General features: G+C 54.1%; 1 protein-coding gene across 2 annotated transcripts; it reads right to left on the bottom strand.

Moving 5' to 3' along the window:
* Positions 1–1,374: 1,374 nt before the first annotated feature.
* Positions 1,375–20,880, bottom strand: Loxl4 (lysyl oxidase like 4). Of its 2 annotated transcripts, none has more exons than XM_005063576.4 (15): positions 20,678–20,880; positions 16,259–16,555; positions 15,508–15,686; positions 14,498–14,703; positions 12,418–12,456; positions 12,050–12,269; positions 11,261–11,447; positions 10,988–11,142; positions 10,187–10,354; positions 9,252–9,414; positions 6,965–7,208; positions 5,818–5,933; positions 5,048–5,184; positions 4,630–4,741; positions 1,375–2,515 (listed from the first exon to the last, which is right to left on the bottom strand). In XM_005063576.4, the coding sequence occupies exons 2-15, from the start codon at positions 16,533–16,535 to the stop codon at positions 2,445–2,447; spliced, it is 2,274 nt and encodes a 757-aa protein (XP_005063633.2). In that variant the 5' UTR covers positions 16,536–16,555; positions 20,678–20,880; the 3' UTR covers positions 1,375–2,444. The 2 variants fall into 2 exon arrangements, with proteins under 2 accessions (XP_005063633.2, XP_021091560.2); XM_021235901.2 differs by having other exon boundaries at positions 11,261–11,444.
* Positions 20,881–21,851: the final 971 nt, after the last annotated feature.

The following is a 21,851-nucleotide window of genomic DNA, read 5'->3' as shown; positions in this document are numbered from 1 at the left end:
CAGGCATTGATGTTTTACTTCTAATTGAAAATGTGCTTTTTGCTTACATTAGTCCAGTAGTTGGGGTTGCTGTGTACTGGACAGTGGTAAGAAATCCCAGCCATGGCCTGGTACAGACTGCCCTGAGTTCATCCATGGAGGATCAAAGCCTTGCTTATGTGTAAGCTGACCTTTTATGATCAGACGAGTGAACAGTGTATGGCTGCCTCTGTCTCATGGACCAGACCCCTCTAAAATTAGGCGAGCTGCTTGAAGAGTGTGGCTGCTCCAGAAGAAATGTTAGCTATTAGGGGTGGCACCTGATCTTCTGTGCTGTACATAGATGTTTTGTGTGTGGTGAACATCTAAATCTCAGGGTTAGGTACAATTTATAGTAGAAAGTTGCAGGGCCTATGGATTTTAGCTTTTTCTTCATAGCATGAAGGCCCTTGTATCATTAGGAGGTTAGTTCGCTTTGGTTTTCCTGAGGCCACACAGGGCCAAGGTGAACGTCTTCTGAGGTTTGGGCTCTGTCTGGAATTTGGCGGTTGGTATTCTGTTAACATTCCTCATCTAGTTCTAAGTCATGCCGGCCACCAGCCTTCCCGTGTCTTTCTCTTTCAACTTAGAAGCTTAACAGCACAGCCCTTGTATAGCTTTTTCCAGGAATTAGAACTGGCTGCTCCTACCAGCCATGTGATGTGGGCAGGGAGGCCGAGACCGGTGCTGCTGGTTACTGTCCACCTGGCCTGCTTTTTCTGGCCTCTTGGAAACTAGATCTAACAAGAAGCTGAGGGTAAGCGCCCTGCCCAGGTCTAGTCATCACCACCACTCCCACCCCAACCCCCTAGCTAGCTGCACACTCTTTCACAGACCATTAGCTTCATGTGTGAGTATAATGTTGTCACTGTTTGCTGGATCCAACAGGAAATCAGTCCTTCCCTTGTTTATCTAAACTACTACACCAAAATAGGCTTCCTCTGCCAAATGAAGGAGATGAGGGAAGGGAGGGAATGGAAAAAGGCACTTTGTGTTCACAGAAGATACCCCCAAAACATGTCCCTTTTCACTATTGGGGTAGCTTGTATATTGTGGGGAGGAGAGTACCGTAAAGCAGCTCTCTCTGCTACCATTCATTTGGTTTTGTAGCCTCTATTGTAAAAGTTTACCGTCTCTGTCATGCCTTCCTACTCCTCCCTATCACCTCTGTCTTTCTGACCCTAGTTTCAGTGTTGAGCCTGGGGAGGGTATTGTTAAGCAGGTTGGTATCTGACTAAGAAACAGACTGTGGTGGGCGATCCCAAGCAATGTGTTCTGTGCATTCTCGTCCAGCTCTGGAGGGAAGACAGCAGAGTGCATTGCGCTGGAAGCTACAGGAGCACAGCTGGTCTGGTCTTTGTAGCAGTCCACAATGAGCAAACTTTATTGGCTATAAAGACCTAGAAGGCTCATCTGTGTGCATGTCAGTGGAGAAAAGACCAGACATGCCCAAGAAGACCCGGGGTCTCACACCTCCTGAGCAAGAATGCAGCGCAGACACCTCACACGTGCACGGTGGCCTTTCCCAGGCTTGTCCTTGACTCACTTCCGGTTTCCCCAGTCTTCTTTCCTAACTCTACCAGACCTATCTTGGTGTTCCTGCAGAGTGGCTTGATTGGCCAGTTTCTTGCCAATTGCAAAGGTTTGTTTAAGGTGAAGTCTGAAACAGGCTAACCCTGACATGTGGGTGCTCATAACAGAGACTGGCCTGCCTGTCAGATGTGGGGTGTACTATTGTCTCCTTTGTCAGAGGTCCTGACAGACTGAGTTTATGTGACCTCAGCTGTCTTCTTAATAACTCGTTGCTCTGTGGGAAAGGCCCTGTCTTGCCGCCCCAGCCCCAGGAATTGGGGATATGTTGACCCATCAGGAAATGGAAGGGGGCCTGAGAGTCTGGGTATTACAAACGAAGGATGGGGCGTGAGTTCTAAGTGGGATAAGATGAGGGACTGCACCAACAGGTGTGGCTCTGACACGCTTGTTTCTGCACAGAGCTCATAACAACTGACTCCACTTCTTTGTTCTTTGGTCCTCTGTCCTTTGCTCCTCCAAGACATTTGCAAAGCACCACTTAGATGGAGGTCTTGGCCACAGTTTGTCCCTAAGGAACTTAGAGCTGCTGAACCTGGGAACTGTACATCAAGCTTTAAGACAGATTGGGTCTCCTTAAGGAAGAGAAGGCTTAGTGGGCCAGAGCTTCAAGGCCATGCTGTATAGGCCATAGGCACTTGGGAGAGGCCCAGAGCCATCCTGAGACTGCTGCCATCCGGGTGGGGATCTGGCTGTCAAAAGGCTTCCTGAGCAGGTTCTTGGTGCTCCTTGTCACTGGCCCCTGGTCCTGTGAGTCGGGGCTCTGTGAAGGGCGTGGCTCCAGTAAGCTGAGGTATCTGGTGTGTGAGCAGAGCTGGGAATGTGCAGTAATGGCTTTAGATCAGGTTGTTCCTGAGCCGCTGTTCCTGCTCCAGGGAGAGCTCCGCATTGGGTCTGTAGGAATCTCCTGCAGGCCAAAGGAAAACAAGTAAGTAGCCAAACCCACCACAGCCCCGAAACATCAGGGCATTCCTGGGCACATACACAGTCCCTCTGTTGAGTGGAAAGAAAGGGCTATGCCAATTCTCTCCAGGTTCATTCTGTGCCCTGGGGACTGGCCACCCTACTTGCCTTGTCCCCTGCTTTCTACCTGGCAACTCAACAGCAACAGGAGGTTGGGAGTGAAAGGAAAGGCCAGTCATCTCCCCTGCTGTGGCTCTGCAGTGGAAGGGACGATCTGTGACTGCCACCCAGGCGCCCCTTCCCCCTGAAGCCCCAGGCGCCCCTTCCCCCTGAAGCCTACGGGGTGGGGGGACACTTCCATTCCTTCATCACTGGGCTCCGTGTCACTCGTTTCCTAGGGTGCTTTTGTCAGTTGACTTCAGGTGCATTGCAGTGAGAGCCCTCATATCTGTGTGAGGACTTTGGTGGGTTCTACTTCCGGCATTGCTTTTCCGGTCTTCATCACTGCCCTGGGTCCCTAGCAGTCTGAACATGGATTACACAGGCCCAGTTCCTCTCACATTCTTGTTCAGAGTCAGCAGTCTACATAGCTACCCAGGTATGAAGCTTAGATGCTCCTCATTCTCCCCCTTTGTTGGCAGAGTAACTTTTCAAACAAATGAGGCTAGGGATGTAGCTCAGTGATAGGGTACCTGTCTAGCCCAATGGAAGGCCTGTAGTACCATGGAAGAAATTTAAATTTTAAAAAAATGTCTTCAGTACCACGGAAGGAATTTATAAACAAACTTTGTTTTTTGACTGAAATTTGTCAGTGGTTCCTAGAAGCTCGTGGGATGTAGGTGTCAGCATCTCTGTTTCAGAGACGGAGACCAGGAATTGCTCAGTGTCACTGAATCAGGACTCCAACCCCAGGGCCTTGGGATCCCCAGGAGTGTTTTTCTGTCACAACACACCCTCCTGTAGCCCCTCCCCGGAGACCACTTCAGTGATGTAGAAGCTCATAGTTGTTTCTATAGAATAAAACTGCCCAGGCAGAGCAGCACATGCCTGTCCTCAGTAATGCCTGTACCCAGGAGGCTGAGGATGCCCCAAGTTCAAGGTCAGCCTGAACTGCATACCAAGACCATTCCAAACAACAACAAAAAAATTAATTAAAAAGAATTGTAGCTGGAAGGATGGTTCAGCAGGTAAGTGTGTGCACTGCTCTTGAGGCCCTGAGTTTAGTTCCCAGCACCGACACTGCAGGGCTTTACAGTGGCCTGTAACTCCAGTTCCAGGGGAAATCCAATGTTTAAAAAAAGGAAAAGGCCCTCAGGTTGAAATTTCCTGACTTGGGTTAGAGAGTGGTGGGGCTAGGTTTAGAAGGCAGACACATAGAATGTTTTTTGTATCTCCCTGCTTCCAAAAATCCTACTCACATACTGCTTCCTGATATCTCTTCAAGCCTCCAGGTCTTTGCTTGCTTCCCATTTACTTTATACCCTTTTTGGGGAACTCACCAGATTAAGGTTATCTGTGTGTGTGCCCACTCTGCTGCACTGAGTTCCTGCATCCTACTGTCTGACATTGACATACACAGCCTTAGCAAGTGTAGGCACTGCTCAACTTCAGATGGAGGGTTCTGTACAAAAGGCAGCTGCCTCCTTCCTCCACCCTCTGACGCCCTGCTTATAGCTGAAGGAAACAGTGGAGACCAAGGAAACTTTTCCCTAGGAAGGCTGTTCAGGAAAGCTACAGGAAAGGGACAAGGGTAGACCAGAAAAGCATTTTTGTTTTTCTTTTCTTTTTTTGAGACGAGGTTTTTCTATGTAGCTTTGGCTGTCCTAGAACTCACTATGTGATTGCCTGCCTCTGCCTCCTGAGTGCTGGGATTAAAGACATGTGCTACCACCCCCAGTCAGGAAAAGAAAATCTTGATGTACCTGAGAGGATAGGAAAACTTTGGAGAGACTGGAAATGAATTTTATAGTTAGTCATCCATAATGAAGTCTAGCTGCTGGGTGGTAAGGTTGACGGTCTGACCAATGTCATACCATCCATAGCATCTGCACATACCTACAGGTCACACCCAGGCCAGCTCCCTCCTACATAAGGCCGTCGTCACCATGGCTGAGTTACCTGTATGGCAGTTGTGCAGCCAGACTCGCTGTCCGTCATACTTGCAGCGGCAGCGCAACATGTTGTTGGAGAAATCTGACTCTGCCACATCATTTGTGGGGTTCACAACCACCTGCAGTTGAAGGGGACAACAAAGTGGGTGACATGGTCTCAGTCCACATGTAGGGTCTTTCCCACCTTGCCTGGTGCTTGAGGTCTTTCTATGCCCTGATCTGTTGATCCTCTGTCACCCCCGGAAGTTCACATCAGCGTGCCTCTTCACAGAGGACTGGGAATTGCCCAGTGTCCACTGAATAGGGACTCAAGCCCAGAGCTTTGGGATCTCTGTGAGGGCTCTTCCCCTGCAACAGAGCTCCTGGAAGGGAAACCACCTTCCTCTGAGCCCAGAGCATCTGTAACTGCTGGAAATTGTCCTTACCTGGAAGATATAATCCCCGGGACCCACATCTGTGATATCGACCCACTGGCAATCGATGTCATGGCGGTAGGTGTCCCAGCAGCCTACAGACACTCCCTGCTCCCCAAAGTTGGCACATGCATAACGCCGCTGCACTCCTGTAAGGGAGAGTATATAATTACCATGGCATCAAGAAGTCACATGTGACCAGGCACTGCGGGCTCCTCAGCAGTTAGTCTTCAAACTGACTTTACCAGCTCTGGATATTTGCCCAGTACATGAGTTTGGGGGCCTATGGGTCAGTCAAATGACTTGTCTGAGTACAGAATTCATGCTAACTAAACTTGGCACAGGCGAACTACATCTGTGACAAGGACAGTGCCATTTTGGATGCACTAGTAAAAATCCCTGTTGGCCTAAGAAGTGTGGGTGCGGATTCTAGCCCTCTGGTACTGACTCTGTCCACCAGCCCTCAGAAGATCTGGTGCTCACCTGCTTACATTACTGAGGGCTCAGGCTGGGGTCCAACTAGGAAACACATTCCCTGCCCTCCAAGAGCTGCTGAACTTGTTAACCCTCTTTAAGGTGGTACAGAGCGCTGGGAATTTCGAGGAAATGACTTTCCACTGAAAGGCAGAAATTGAAGTTTCTGAATTGCCTTGAGTGCTATCGCCAAGCTAGACTCTTCAGGAGCCTGGCCTGTTGAACGGGGAGAGGAGCTTGACCCCAAAGGTACTTGAGAGATCTGTTAAGAGTGTGCCGGGCGGCTACGTGAATAAGAGCCCACGAACCTGTGGGGCAGTTTGTGTCTTCTAGACAGAAGCTGGCCTTGTGCCCCTCAGCCACTTTGGAGCCATTGAGCGTGAGCAAGTCATAATGGGTGAAGACTTCGATGCTGTGGTAGTGCCTGAGGAAGAAGCAGAGCTGTCAGCCCCACAGCGACAGGAGTGGGCCATCTGGAGAGGTTAGCAGGGAAGGTTGAGGCCCCGTCATTACCCAAGGAGGAAAGTCATAATAACAGGGCAGTGCCCCTTCCAAACCCAAGATTAGCGTGCTCACAGACTTCTTTGCTGGCACTTCTGTCAGGCAGCGAGGCTCAGCTGTCCCCTTTACTCAGAATCTTAATTCAGGTAAGAGAGGTACAAACTGTCCCTGGCAGCCTTCAGAAGGCTGGGACCTTGGCTGTAGAGTCCAAGTCAGAGGTGGGGTTGGGGGCATTGGCCCGGAGATGGCCTTGTAGATAAGAAGGTGGGGAGAGAGTTAGCTCTGCTCCGTCAGCCTGGGACAAAATTGCTACTGTATTTCCAATCTGGTGGTAATGACAGCTCTGTGCATGCTACAGGAAAAGGTGCTCATTAACTCAGACAAGGCCAAGTCCCCAGATCGCTGCCCATTCCTCCCAGCTTTCCCTACACAGGGCTATGTCCTGAAAGAAAATAGTACAAATCCCTCCACACTGCCTCCGTCACAGGCGTTGCCTCTGCTCTTTCTGGTCTGGAGGTTCCTTATGAGCAGATGCTCACCGTCTCCTTCTGTACCAGACTGTTCTCTGCCGCTCTTTTGAGGCTTAGCCTTGGTACTGCAGGGACCTGCCAACCTTTTCTACAGAGAAAACATCCTATTTGGGGTCTCCAGGTTTCTGGGGTCCCCACTTGGCTTCTGAAGACAGGGGCCACCTAAGATCCAATATGGGAAACGTGTAATTCCACGCAAGCAGAGACCAACCGCTGGCAATCACATCTCCTTGGAATATCACTGTTTCCATAAGCAGCACCCACATGGTTCCATCCAAGGACGATGTATGAGTGTGGGGGCAGGGAGATGCTCCAGGGATCCCCTTATCTCCTGGGGTAAGACCAGCCAGGTGGCTAGAAAGGCAGACTTAGAGGGAATTTACCCGAGGCCATCCTCTAGAGCCAAGTGTGGGCAGGTACTAACATGTGGCACTGGTGCCAAATCCAGCTGTGGCGTCCAGCCTTGGGGCGGAAGTCGGCTCGGCCGAGGTTGTAGATCTGTGAGGAGAAGCGCAGCAAGCGCCGGTGTCCGTAGGGCCAGTCCATGTCATCAGCAGACTTGGAGAGGCAGTTTTCCTCGTGAGCACAGTACAGCATGCTGAGTGGGCGATCCTCCAAGTAGGCCGTCTCTTGGACCAGCTGGGCGTTCATCACAAGGTCTGGAGCAGCTGGGTGGCAGGGTGGCAGGGAATCATGGTGAGAAGGCAACGGAGCCTGCTCTCCGTGTGAGCACAGGCGCCCCCGACCACCGAAACCCCTGAGTCAGAAGATGTGAGTTCTAACGACAAGGACAGCCCATCCCTTTAACCTGGAGGCAGCTCCGTTGTCACGGTTAAGGCTGCTGGTTTGCAGCCAGCATTCATTATTGCCTGAGTTTCTGACTATACCATTTGCCACCTCTGTGACTGCTTAATGTTTCTGTGTCTCGTGTTTGTCATTACAAGGTGGGAATCATACTGGTGGTATTAATAGGTGATATCTGTACCATGCTTAGGACATTGTCCTGCAGTAAACAGGTAATGGATATTGAGCGAGAGGACCAGATTGGAAAATGAAGGAGTTGGTTCTGGAGCCTGCCTGCTCCTCAGCTGTGCGGTTCAGGCTGCTGAGGTGTGGTTCTGTGCTCCCTCGAGGGGGTCCATGCTAGCCTAGCCACTTTCACAGGTGTCTCCAGTGCCTCTCTGCATGCAGAAGTCCAACCTGAGGTCGGCGAGGTGGCCCAGCCAGTGAAAGTGCATGCCGTGCAAACCCGGCTCCCTGAGTTCAATCCTTGTATTCCAAGTGGAAGGAGAGAACTGACTCCCACAACAACAACAACAACAACAACATAATAATAATAATAATAATAGTAATTTTTTCAGGTCAGTGTGCCTGTGTCTCACTAGTCAGACTGGCCCTCTCCTCGCCTGTAAGGCCCTCCTCTGAAGTCTCTGCCATCACTGCCTTTCACCTCCTCTGAAGTCTCTGCCATCACTGCCTTTCAAATGTCAGTTCTGCTAAGCAGTGACCCACTCTGCTGCTGCCTCGTAAACTCGAGAGAAAAGCGGCCTTTCTCACATGGGGGGAGGGGGGTTAGGGCTTAGGTAGCTGAGCAGAGGCACCCAGGGGTAAGGCTGTGACCTGGTGAGAGTGCATGGGGGCACTGGCTTGTTTCTCTGGCTGGCCGTGGTGTGTACTGTGTTACACGGTGCCTTCTGTGTCACTAAAACATGCACTTGAAATCCCTGTGGGAAGCCAGGATATGGCCCTGACAGACCCAAGCTCCTGAAGGAAAGGGGAGCTTTCAGAGGGAGTGAGCGTGGAACAACCAAACAAACAGAAACTGAGAAGGGGGAGGGGTAAACGCTGCTGGCCATCCACCTGCCAACTGTTAGCACCAAATGTGCTCAAAATGACAGATGCCCCAGAGGTAGTCAAAGTCCAAGGTTGCCAAGCAGGGGGCCTGAGAGCAGGTATCCAGCACACTATGGGGCCTGGGTGTGGAAGACACCACCGACATCCTGTCTCTTTCAGGGGAGGGTGAGCAGGGTAGGCCCATGGATCTCCCGAGGGTGTGCTACACAGAGGGCTCACTGACAGGTTAAGATGTCTTGGGGTTGGAGCATGGCTGGGAAGAAGGTCAAGTGGCCTCCAGGGTTGGTGCCAGCCTGCAGCCCTTGGACTGGATGTAATTATCTTGGCTCCCGCCTTGTTGGTCAATGTCAAATAGATGCTGCAACCCTGAGGATCTGGGTCTGTGGGGCGAGCGCTTGCCACAAAATGGTCTTGTCCTCAAGCCTGTTGGGTAAACTCCACAGCTTGGAAGGGAACCAGTTTGGCCTTAGGCTCTGGTGTGCCTCACATTTGTGTATCCTCTACAGCGTATTTCAAAGTATTTCCCACAAACAGCAATAAATTCATTTTATGTTGCAGCTCAGCACACAGTTCCTAGAAAAGCCATTGCCCTTACTAAATGGAATGGACTGTCACGTTTTCTAGTCTGTTTCACCCTTCTAAAACTGTGTTCACAATCCCCAACTGAAAAGCCCTCTTTTAAAGCTCCTTGTGCTTTCATGTTTTCTCAATTTTTATTCTCCCAGAAAATCCATGAGGGGGGCGGGCAGGGAGGCTTTGCATCTGGATATGACAGATGACTCAGCCGCACAGCTGGAGAATGGTGGAGCTGCTGTGTCCACTCCCTGACCCTGTCACCCACCGGTCCTGTTACTCACTGTTCATGCAGGCGACTCCGGCTGAGAAGCGTCCGGGGCCGTGGGAGCAGTGCACAGGCCCATGCCTCTGACACTGCTGAAGGGCCAGCTCTGTGCCCGAGCAGCGGACCCCGCTCATCACTATCTCTGCGGCTTCTGGTGTCCCCTGCCAGTACCAGGTGTCCTAGGAGACAGCCAGCGTGGTCCCATCAGAGCAGAGAGGTACTGCCATGCAAGTCATTACAGTGCCTCCGTCACCCCATCCCCACCAGGCAGTCCAGCACAGGCCTTGCAGTCTTTACTGATGAGAGCCTTACCTTACGGGCAATCTCTACCACATTTGGACCCCTCGGATATAAGTTAATGTCACTGGGGGAATTCCCTGCTGCCTGTGGCACCGTCCCGTCCAACTCCAAGAAAGCGGTTCTGCTGTCTGAGTAGGACAAGCCTGATCTCTCATTCCTACATCAGGTAGGGTGTCCCCATTCCCAGATGCTCGTCACACCCCAGCCAGGGCAGAGCCCAGGCCTCTGGGGGAAGTCTGCCCTTGCATGCCCAGCATGCCCGTTGCCTTGGTGATTTTGTCCCTGCGTCCTTTCCCCTTGAACTTCACAGCCCTCTCCCCAGAGAGCACACTGCAAGCCCAGCCCTTGTTTCCTCAACCGAGGGGCCCTTCCACGGCTGATTATTCTTCTCCCCTCTTAACTGGCTAACTTCACTTCGTGATTCCCACAAGCAAAGATTCATAGCAGGCCGTCCGAGAGGGCTTCCCTCAGCTGCGCTCTTGTCTGGCACACCATCCCCAGCACCCAGTTTGTGACAACCCATAGCTCCACCCGGCGAGTAACTGACGAATGAATGAATGAATGAATGAATGACTAGCAGCTCTGGCAGACATTTTCGTCCTGCCAGCTCAGGAGGCCTAGGCTGTGCACAGGAGCCATACTAGGACCTACCTTGATAGCAAAGTTGGCATATCCCAGACCAAGTTGTCGGCAGGTGACCATGGCCTCCATGAGCCCCCAGTGGTCACTGCACACAGCCCCCCAGCGTGGGGCTCCGTTCACCTCCACCTGCACCTCCACCACGCCCTCTTCGGGGTTGCGCCCACCGGCCAAGCGCACCTGTAAGGGAGGCGTGTAAGGGGAGAAGGCAGGATTGCAGGCTGGGAGGCCTGCCAGATAAGGGTGGCACAATCCTACACCAGCGGCCGCTGCCACCCGTCGCCCGTGACATGAGCTTAGTTCACTAGCGTGATGTCCCTGCAGGCTGGAGAAACCCTAGTTAAAGCGCCTACGGCAGGGGCTTCTCCCTGGACCTTGCCTTCCTCCTACCGGCCATCTCCCACCATTAGTGATGGATGACTCAGTCTGCCAAGGGTGTCTGCAGCTGCCACCCGGTCGACGGTCACCCCATTAGAGAGTTAGCACCGTTTCCGAGGCACCGGCAATTTACCCATCCCCAGCGCTGCTTTCCGGTAGCCCTGGCCTGATGCCTCTTCTTTCTCAACTTTACTCAGGGCCCGGGAGTGTGAGCCAGTGTGCGCACCAGTAAAGCCCAACCCATGGCCCTCTGCCGTCTGTGGGACTAGATGTGGGGCCACGTGACAGAAGAGGGGTCTTCAGGCCAGCCCCAAGGGCGCTTGGACCACCATGGCAAAAGTGCAGCCTTTCTTCTCGACCCCCCCAGCCCCCGGCTCCAGGCTGTGCCCGGGGGCTCCCAGACCTTGCCTGAGGACCACTCAGACCTAAACCCACCTGGTTTTGGAAGCCCATGTCAGGAATGTTGCACCTCACAGCAGCGTCATTTGCATGCTGACAACCATTCTGGGACCCTTCCAGGGCGAGGCAGTCACTGAGGGTCCGCTCGTACCCCCTGCAGCGGACCTCACTCAGGTGGATGGGTCCTAACCCTGCAGGGAACGGTGTACGGCGTGAGGCGCCTCTGTAAGTCACGCTCGTGACTTCCCCTCCCTGGAGAGTGAACTTTTTGTTCTGGCCCTTTCTACACACCCATACCTCCTTGCTCACCTTGACCCAACTGGGCCCCAAAAAGGGCCTCCCGGGCAGAGCCAAAGCCAAGCTGACGGCATACGACGCTGGCTGAGATGAGGTTCCACCTGTGGTCACAGACTGTGCCCCACTGGCGGTTCATGAGCACTTCCACACGGCCCTCGCCCACCTGCGCCCCAGAGCGCAGGCGCACCTTCAGCTCCTGCTAAAGAGGAGAAAGCCGGCTTCAGCAAGGGCAGCCAGGAGCACTGAACCACCAGGGTAGAAGTCGGGGTGGGACTCCTGCAAGTTTCAAGGCCAGAGTGAAGGCCCAGCTCCTAATCCTGCCCTTGACTTCCCACAATTACCCCTTTCTCAACCTCTGCTTCTTCAGAGACATGGGGCGGGGGCCTTTATTTTTTTTCCCCTCGAGACGGTTTCTCTACGTAGCCTTAGCTGTCCTTGAGCTCAGAGAGCTCCACCTGCCTCTGCCTCCTGAGTGCTGGCACCGAGTGTGCACGACTGCCTGTCTCTCACCTACTTTATAAACATAGGGCTCGGGCTCGAGTTCAATGCTTCACCCTCAATGGCTGCAGCTACAATTTAATTACTGTTTCCACAGATGCCTTCTATCCATGGCAAGTGATGTCAACTTTCCATCTGTGGTGGGATGATGAATGACCTTTAAAAAATCAATCCCAAGATTCTTTCATTCGGTGAGCCCAGCACCTTCTGCCAGTGTGGTTCCTCTGCCCTCTACCCACCCGGCAGGGCACTGCTCGTTAGGACCCCCACCTTGAGGTCAGTCAAGAGTACCCCGGCGCCCACCTCTGCGCGGGACTCCTTGCGTCTGGGCTTCGGCTTCTGTGGGTGAAAGTGGGGCCCAGCCACACAGCTGACCACAGCGTGCATGCCACCTGGACAGGCCGGCCGAAGCTTGCCCCTTCCTGGAGCCACCTGTACCTGGCACTTGGCCAAGTGGGTCTCCGTCCCCAGACAGTCAGCCCGATGAATCCAGAAGGAATTCTTCTTTGTCAGACTGTTCAGCCTGGAAGACAAGGAGATCTGGGTGGGGGGCTTGAATGGGGATGGAGGAGCTCAGGGGAGAAGCAGGGAGGAAAGGGAGAGGGATGGGGAGGAGGGGAAGCATTTCACGCCACACGCCTGCGTCTGCCCTCTAAAATGCCACTCCTCACCTGGACTTGGGATCCTTCATCTTCAGACTCCAGACTTTTCTGTGGTAGAGAAAACAGACAGGGTGGAGGGGTGCAAGAATCCCCGCTCCTTGACTCCTCAGTTCTGAAGTTTACAGCAGATGTCATAGACTTTCCCCGGATCTTCTCCCCCCCCCAGATCTTCTCCCCCCCCCAGATTTTCTCCCCCAGATCTTCCCCCCAGATCTTCTCCTCCCCGGATCTTCTCCCCCAGATCTTCTCCCCCCAGATCTTCTCCCCCAGATCTTCTCCCCCCGGATCTTCTCCCCCAGATCTTCTCCCCCCAGATCTTCTCCCCCCGGATCTTCTCCCCCAGATCTTCTCCTCCCCAGATCTTCTCCCCCAGATCTTCTCCCCCCAGATCTTCTCCTCCCCAGATCTTCTCCCCCAGATCTTCTCCTCCCCAGATCTTCTCCCCCTAGATCTTCTCCCCCCAGATCTTCTCCCCCAGATCTTCTCCCCCAGATCTTCTCCTCCCCAGATCTTCTCCCCCAGATCTTCTCCCCCCAGATCTTCTCCCCCAGATCTTCTCCCCCAGATCTTCTCCTCCCCAGATCTTCTCCCCCAGATCTTCTCCCCCCAGATCTTCTCCCCCGATCTTCTCCTCCCCCCAGATCTTCTCCTCCCCAGATCTTCTCCCCCCAGATCTTCTCCCCCGATCTTCTCCCCCGATCTTCTCCTCCCCCGATCTTCTCCTCCCCCAGATCTTCTCCCCCCAGATCTTCTCCCCCAGATCTTCTCCCCCCAGATCTTCTCCTCCCCAGATCTTCTCCTCCCCAGATCTTCTCCCCCAGATCTTCTCCCCCGATCTTCTCCCCCCTGATCTTCTCCTCCCCCGATCTTCTCCTCCCCCAGATCTTCTCCCCCCAGATCTTCTCCTCCCCGGATCTTCTCCTCCCGGTCCCTCTCCCCCCTTTTCTTTTCCTCTCTGTCCCCCCCAAAGCCTCCCCTGTGGTGGGGCTGCCATGGAATAAGCAACTCGTTGTTCCCGCTCCCAGTCCAGATGAAGGGATCCTTTAGGAGGTCCCTGTGAGAAGAGACCTGGGAAAGGTTCCCTGGGAACAAGTGGCAGTTGAGAGTCTTGTTGGAGGATTGGGACAGGGACCACCACCCACAGCCTGGGCTGCCTTGCTGAAGGACGGTGAGTCTTTGGGGCCTGATTGGCAGTTACTAGGTAGTGGGGAACCAGGGGCCCATGGCCCCATCATCCCCAAAGATAGAGTCATGGCTGTTCTCCGTGCTTTTTATTCAGAACCCAGCTCCTTGCCACTGCCTAGATGAAGCTTGGTAACCCAACAGGGGTGGGGCAGGGTAGATGACATAGAGGTGGATCCTCTGTCTTGAGAAATGCTTGAGGGTGTCACTGACACAGCTGGTGGACTGGGGGTGTGGGGGTTATTTATGGGTCTGATGTAATCTTCTGCGACGGTTTGGCCACATTTCTGACAGAGCATATAAAAATACTCTGTATGCAAACTCCCCACCCAAGGCCTTGCTTGTGTGTAACCCAATTACAGTCTGGCTTGGATCAGAGCAGGAGTTCCCTGGACAGCACAGAGTCCCATCACAGGATGGTTGAGGGCCAGGTGTACCCCAACCTGAGCTAGTTCCTGGTGGAGTCAAGACCCGGATGCATTGTCTACGCTTGTGGGCAGTGCTGTAATACAGGGCCTTTAGTTAAGTCCTTTTAACAAGGGATACAGTTTTCCCATTCAATTGCTTTCGGTGTGTACCACAGTTGGGTCTTTCTATCGGGTTGGCGAGCATGGAGTTGAATTTCTGGCCACTCCTGGATGACTCTCAGGACCTTAAAGTTCCCTGCTCGCTCTTAGCTCTCTTAAGGGGTCCATAACTCAGCAGTCCAGGAGATGTCCCCAGGTGGTCTGTATTCCTTCAATCCCAACATATGAGGACTGCACTACCAAAGACTTCCTCCCATCAATGTGTCCCTCCAGAATCTCACTGAACCCTTCAAGGTTCACACCACACACACACACACACACACACACACACACACACACACACACACACAGGTCCGGCTTGGCAATCCCGCCCCTCCTACCTGTAGTAGTGGCTGTTGACAGGTACCTGACTGGGAAAGCCCAGCATCCCGCACACAACCCTGCTGTTGTTCATGGTCCAGCCTTGGTCACACACCTGCCGCCAGTGGCCCTCGTACCGTACCTCCACAGCCCCCTCCGTCACTGGGCTGTGCCTTTTGGCACTGGCGAGGATGGGTTTGAGCCGTACCTCTTCCAGCCGCCGGCCCTGCAAGGCAGAGAGTCACTTCACCATAGGCCATGTCTCTGGGGTCCTGGGCCTCCTGTAGGTCACTGTAGAACTTCCTGAGAAGGCCAGACTCAGAGCCATCTTCCTGCCCCTTGTTGTCGGCCCAGGGAGTGGGAGGCAAATGCTGAGGGCTACAGGGGAGTTGGAGCCAAAGTCCTGGTTTATCTAGACCCTTTCCCTTCTCATATCTACCAAACTGAGGTCAGGACAGGAGCCCTTGGAGGATGGGGATTTGCTGGGCATGGAAGGGTCTTCTTTGTGCCAACCAGAGTTGAAATGGACAAGGACAGTTGCTTGAGATCAACCCCGGTATCCATGGACCCACCACTCTGAGTGACTTAAGGCCCTGAGTGACTTAAACTAGAATGGACCCCCCCATGGTGGCCCAGTACAGATCCAGTGTGCCAGGGCCAGCTGTCCTCAGGCAGCGGCTGTCGGGCAGCAGAGGGTGGGAGCCGGCTCCCTGCCCTGCCCGTTGCTGTTGTTTGGTTTGAGCTGTTTTTAGCTTGGGGTTGTTTGTGCTGGGAAGAGGCAGCAATTGTGGCCAAGGCTTGTGGGTGAAGCAGCCCCCTTGCCCCACGTCCGCCTCCTTCATGAGGAACAGTTTCTGAGGTTCCCACCAGGCCCAGCGTCTGATCCCTTGACTGGTTCTACATTAAGCTGGTGTCAGGACTGCTGCTGCTCAGCCCAAGCGCTACCCATTCCTTCCCAGGCTCACCCTACAGGAGGCTCTCTGCCCTGTCCAGTCCGAAGCTCAGGACAGGGCCTGAATTGCCTCCTCACCTGGGGCCCAAGGGCGTTGGAGACCTTCTCAGAATGGTAGCCACGATGGCGCTGGGGGTGGCATACCACCCCAACATCTTCTGAGTGTCTGCAGTCACTGACACCCCACCCGTTAGATCCACACTGGTCCAGGGTGTCCTCGGTGCCCAAACAACGCACATTGTCCAACCAGATGGGGCCTGTAGGGAGGGAAAATGAGCTCAAGGATGAGAGAGAGAGAGAGAGCCTACACCCTCAAGCACTGAGGAGCATGGGAGAAGGGAGTTGGTTCGTGTGTGTGTGTGTGTGTGTGTGTGTGTGTGTGTGTGCACGCACAAGCATGTGTGTCAGGGGTCTTAGAATCCACACCCCTGCCCACTGCTTCCTCTTGGAGCCAGGTCCACAGAAACCGTTTCTGGATAACAGCAGGTAGATCTAGTAATCAGACCTACCCATTCATCTGTCTACCCTTCTGTCTGTCCGTCACTTCCTCAGGACCCACTATGTGCAAATCACTATGCTCAGAGAAGTTGGAATTAGTGATGGTGATGCTGGTGTTCTCATTCCTAGAGAGACTGAGAAGGCCACAGCAGATGTCATCTGCAGCTATACTCAGGAAGGGTTGTCATTTGAGAGGCCATTTGACCTGGTCATGAAAGGTTGGGTGGGCTTCTAGAAAGTTCTGTTAGAGCCTCGGGGAGTCTAGTCCTAGGAGGAAGAAGCTGGTGCCATGTTCTTGCATCCTGTAGGGCAGCGTGTCACGGTCACTCACCCTCCCCTTGGCCATACTTGGCACTGTGTGCCCAGGTCAAGGCTGACTCGAAGCCCAGCTGGCGGCAGGCCACGGTAGCCTCCTGGAGAGCGAAGTCATCATCGCACACAGTGCCCCACTGGCCCTGGTGCAGCACCTCCAGGCGGCCCTCCTCTGGCCTGTTCGCGGGACCCACCAGCCTGAGCTTCTTGGTGCCTGATGACTGTGGCCTGCTGGAAGGGGCCTGGCCTAGCAGCAACAGCAGGAACAGAGAACAGGCGGCTGGTGGGGGCCACATCACGGTGGCTTCAGGGACACCTGGGGAAGGAATGCACAATGGTCATCACCTCCTCCCAGCCTGTCTCCTCAACTGTGAAGGCAGGAAGGCAAGGGGCCTGCTAACCAAATGCTGTCCCTGGAGCCTCCAGGGTTACCCTCGGGTCAGAAACACCTACCTGGTGGTAACACACTTGCCTGCCACTGATGTGCCCGGTGCCCCAAGTAAAGGGTAAAATGCTACTTCCCAACCCACAAAAATGTGCATGGAATGCTGGGGTGGGAAGGGATATTCAGGGGAATCAGGGCTCCTCCACCTCTGCTGCGGGCCTGGCCACATCTCTTAAATTCCAGGCCACAGTACCCTATTTCCAAGGTGAGGAGGTTGAGCCAAATACCATCTGCTGTCTCCTCTGGCTTGGGTGACCTGTCCCTTCAGCCATAGGCCAGGCCCACGCTGCTGTATGGCTTACGCCACCATATGGCCCATGAGTCTGTATGGCCCATGAGTCTGTATGGCCCATGATGCTGTATGGCCCATGTCCCTGTATGACTCATACATTGGTTACACTTTTGGGAGGGACTTGGCTTTGTTTGGTCCACTTGTTCAGCCAGATATAGAGACATGGAAGTGAAGACATTAAATACTCCTCACCTTCACTACACAGAGAAGGGGAGCTGGAGGAGGCTTTTAAAGAAGAGATGTATAAGTGGGGCATGGTGACTCCCACCTATAATCGCATTACTTGGGAGATAGAGGCAGGAAGATCACGTGTTCAAGGTCAGCCTCCATTACGTGATGAGTTCAAGACCAGTCTGGGTCACGTGAGACCCTGTCTCAAAAACCAACTGACCAAATGAAGAAAGAAACAAGGAAAGAAAAAAAAAAAAGATGGGACCACTCAGCCTGGGTCTTGTTGGATGTATAAGAGTTCCCCCAGGCTGGAAAGGGGGCAGACCAGCTAGAGAGGACAGGGTGGGCAAGAGAAAGAAGTGGGGAAGAAATTATGCCAGAGCAGAACAGGAGGCACCCATCTCCCAAGCCTGCTTAAGATCTGAAAGGAGGTAGGGAGAGGCAGGCAGGTCCTGGGTTATCAAGGGTCCTGTCCACCGTGCAGAACATGCTCCCTTCATCTTGTCAGAAATGAGGAACCCTGGGAGAGTTCAGGCAGGGACACATATATTAGAAGGAGGGCCAAACTGAGCCTCTTAGCATTTTAGCAGCCTAGTCTTGGGACTGGAGGGCAGGGCACAGAGATGAACTATGTCTGAATGGAGCTACTAGAGCCCTCTGAGGTCCCCACTGCTGACTTTCCTCCACCCTGGCTCTGGAGGTCACTACAGGAGTGGATGGAGAAGATTAGTCCTCTGCCAACACTTGTGTAATCTGAGTGCCAAACACGCACGTGCACACATACACACAGACACACACATACACACAGACACACACACATACATCTTGCTATGTAGCTAGAGCTGGCCTTGAGTTCGGGACCCTCCTGTCTCTGCCTCCCAACTCCTGGGATTACAGATGTGCCGGGACAGCTTGCCTCCTGTGGATTATCAGTTTGGCCAGGTGTTGAACCCAGAAATTAAGACATTAAACACTACTCCTTACCCTCGCCACAGACAGAGAAGGAGAACGGGGAAAGCTTTAAAGGCAGAACAGGTCAGCCAGGGATAGGAGCATCAGAGTGTAATCCCAGCACTTGGGAGCTGTAGACAGGATGGTCAAGAGTCGAAGGTCAGCTCCCTGGCAACCCTGCTCATGGGGGAGCTCATCAGCTGAGAAGAGAAGGCCTCAGGCCCTGCCACTCCAGTCCCCAAGGCTGGAATCCAGCTGAGGGCCACTCCTTATTCCTCCGGGACCCAGCACTGCCCGCAACCCCATGGCCTTGTTCAGTGCAAGGCTGGATGGTAGGGCATCCAAATATACCAGATGGCTTTGAGAAATGAGGCTCCATGGCAATGAAGACTTCCTGCTGTATCCCCAGTGCCCAGAATGGTGCCCGATGTGAAGGTGGCACTCCGTCTATGGGTTGCCTGCTGGGAGGTGCCATGGCATGGGGCTTGAGTATCGAGTCTTGAGACAGGGGAGTCAGACTTCCTGGGTTCAAATTACACCTCCCCACTAGTCTAGGTAATGTGAGGTAAGTTTGCACCCCAGTGTCTGCCCTCTGTAAAATGAGGGTGACAACAGCATCTACGCCTACCGGATCAATAAGACTGTTCCCTGGATAGGCACATGCCAGCTCCTTCGAGGAGTAGTCTGCAGCAGTGAGCCATCAATACCGCTACAGCAGCTCGATAGAACCGCTGGTCTCCACTGTCCAACCGTGGGTCCCTAGACTCACCCGTCTCTACCACCTACACTATGAAGTCAGACTCCCCCTGCCCCATCTGCCACACTGAGGCTGGGCCCCTGCCATCCTCCACTGGCCCTGCCACACTTTCTTCCAGATGACAGCACTAGACTGGCGTCACTCCAACTCAGGGCCCCTAGGGGCTCCTAGCTGATGGTCACCAGAATGCTCTCTGCTGCTTCCCCATGTCCCAGAGCACCAGAGTTTGAGTCACGCCAAAATCACCCCAAACAGAGCATTCCCTCACCAAGTGACAACAGGGGTTGGGAAGCACTGGGCTTGCAGCCTGGGGTCGCAGTCTGAGTTGAGGGGTGACTCTACACTGCTCCAGATAGGAAGCAGGGAACCCCCAACTACCATCAACGATCCTGTCAAGAGTCTAGTTTCTCAATCCTGTCAAAAGTCTAATTTCTCAGGTGCACACCTGTAAAAGGAGAAGCGGTCCTAGGGAGGAGCATGCTGTTGGTGTCTCTGATGGGTTGAGCTGTTCTCTTTGGGGCTTGTGGCTAAGGTCCACACAGCCTGGAGGAGGTCTCCTCGGAAGGCACGAGACAGATCTTCTGCTCCTAGATCCTGGGCTCTAAGCCAGGGCAGTGCCCTTCCTTCAGCTACCAGAGGGCAGACCCTGGGAGAGGTCCCCTTCCATACTTCCCGCCCACTCCAGATCCGGTAACTGTAACCCACACTAAACTCATCTCGTTCCCGAAACAGCCCTCATCTCCAAGTGCTCAGGCTTTTGCTCCCATTGCTCATTCTACTCAGACTGTTAAACTCCTACATACACTTCAACATCGAGTCCAAATGCTCCTCCCTCGAGTAAGGGTCCCAGTATCCTATCTTCCCATTCGTTTCCACAGAACTGAGTGCAGGAGAAAGGCTGGGCTGAGAATTGGCCCTTGGAGAAGGAAGCAGTCCCTTTCCTCAAGGAAGAAATAGGTTGGGGGTGGGGTCGGGGAATAGAATAGGAATGCCTATTAGGAACACGTCTGAAAAGGCATCTCCGTTGCACAGACGGAAAGGTCAGACAGAGAAATGAAATCGCTGGACTGGCCGGGATTCAAACAGGCCACCTGGCTACAGGCTGGGCTCTCAAAACCGCAGGAGGGATGCTGGAAGGGGGAGGGGAGAAAGGATGAATGGAGCTCCACCTTGTAGCTGGTTATGAGTCAGACTGGAGAGTGAGGGCTGAGCAGCTGTGCCCGTAGGGAAGGACGGGAAAAGGGTGATTCCCCAAAAGATTACAAGAACGTGGGGGAGGCTGTCCTGGGCCCCAGCTGTGGGTCTCTCCCAGTCCTTTCTCTGTAGCTCTCTGGGCCCTCACCCCATGGCATCATTGCAGCACCTGAAGATGGGCCCCACCTGTATAGGGCTGGGGAAGGTGGGGTTTGATGCCCTCTGCCTCCAATTACTCCTTTCACCTCGTCTCGCAGTCAGCTCTGGGTGGGTAATTGGAGCCCAGCTTTGCCCTGGTGCTTAGTACCCCAAGTCACAGGAGTGGCATCAGGTCCTAAGCATTCTTGCAGAGTGAGAAATAGTTACACAAAGTGTGTTCACAAACCTAGCACACAGATTCCTTCGGGCCAGTACGCACCACCCATGTAGCCTTGGACCAAGTCCCCCATCTTGGGCACTTGTCCAGTGGGGAAGCAGGTTGTGACCCGCGGGGTCTAGGCCGAAGTGTCCATGGGGTTCCCCATCCCTCGTAGGCCCTTGGAACCCTCAGAGGCCTGCCCACCCGCGAGAGACAGAAGGACAGACAGCGAGAGGCAAGGCGGAGGAATCGCGTCAAGCTGGAGCTCACCGCTGGATCCGGAGGTTGGGGCTGGGCCGGCGCGCAGCCGAGCAGCGCTAACGGGCCTCTCGGGGCGCCCTGGGGGCTTTTTATCCACCAGCCTCCCGCCCCCAGTCGGGGCCTTCCCAGGGGAGGTCGCTGGCCCCGCCCCGGGCGCGCCTGTGTGCACGGGCGCCCCGCCCGGTCGGCCATCAGCCAGGCGCACAGCTCGGGACAGGGCCAAGCCGGGAAGTCCCGGGCGCTGCGGGGAGCACGGGGACTGATGGAGTCCCGGGAGAGGCGCGGTGGGGGCGAGGATCGGATCTGCGAATCCCTCTGCAGGCACGGTTTCCTCCTCTGTCTAATGGGCGGGCAATCAAGGCTGTGTCCCATTGACCTCGTGGCTCTGAGCGCCCCGAGGTCTTAGGTCTGGATCCTGTGGGCTGCTTATGCAGGACAATACAGGCGCCCTTTTGGAGTGAGGGCCCTGTTCAGTGGTAGGGTACTGATGCTTAAGTGACAGGGGTTAGCCTCTCTGTAGTTTGGACCCCAAGCTTTACCGAATGCAGCCTGAGAGCAAAGCTGTGCTCTTCACTGTCAAGTTCTGTCCGAGGAGACAGACTTGCTTTCCAGAGTCGTGAACCGCTCTGTAGAGAACTTAAGACTTGGTCAGGCTTAAGGGGGTGGGGGATGGAGAAGCAACGGTGGATAGCGAGGAGGGAGAGGCTGTGGAATATATCAAATGAAGGAAGGCTTGAGAAAGGGAGTCCCTAGCTGAAGTAGCTCCCAGGCTCCGGGCCCCTGACTTCCCAGTCTCCGTCCCGTCGACTCCTTCAGGATCCCACTTGTGAAATGGACAAAAGTTTACCTCTTTTCATCTAGTCCCAGAGCAGCCAGTGACTTGTCTCCCACATCCTGTCTTGTCAGGTGTCCCCGTAAGGTCTCCTTCATCCGGGACCCTCGGTTAATTTTCTCCTATGTGCTAGAAAGGGGGCGGAGTGCTAGACACTGGCAGGGGGCTGTCCCAGTCTGCAGACGGAGGACGTGCAAATAAACGTGACCTCAGGGCAGAAGGTGAGGAGGGTCAGTATGGCACATGTCTGCCCGGTCTTACCCTGTTGTCAGAGACCTGGGTCTACCCCTGGCTGCTCATGTCTAAGATGTCCCCCCAGTGGCCCTGCCCCACCCGACCTGGGCCCAAAAC

This window comes from Mesocricetus auratus, unplaced genomic scaffold (genome assembly GCF_017639785.1).
Source record: "Mesocricetus auratus isolate SY011 unplaced genomic scaffold, BCM_Maur_2.0 Super-Scaffold_4256, whole genome shotgun sequence".
Taxonomy (NCBI): domain Eukaryota; kingdom Metazoa; phylum Chordata; class Mammalia; order Rodentia; family Cricetidae; genus Mesocricetus; species Mesocricetus auratus.
This window is presented reverse-complemented; position numbering and strand designations above follow the sequence as displayed.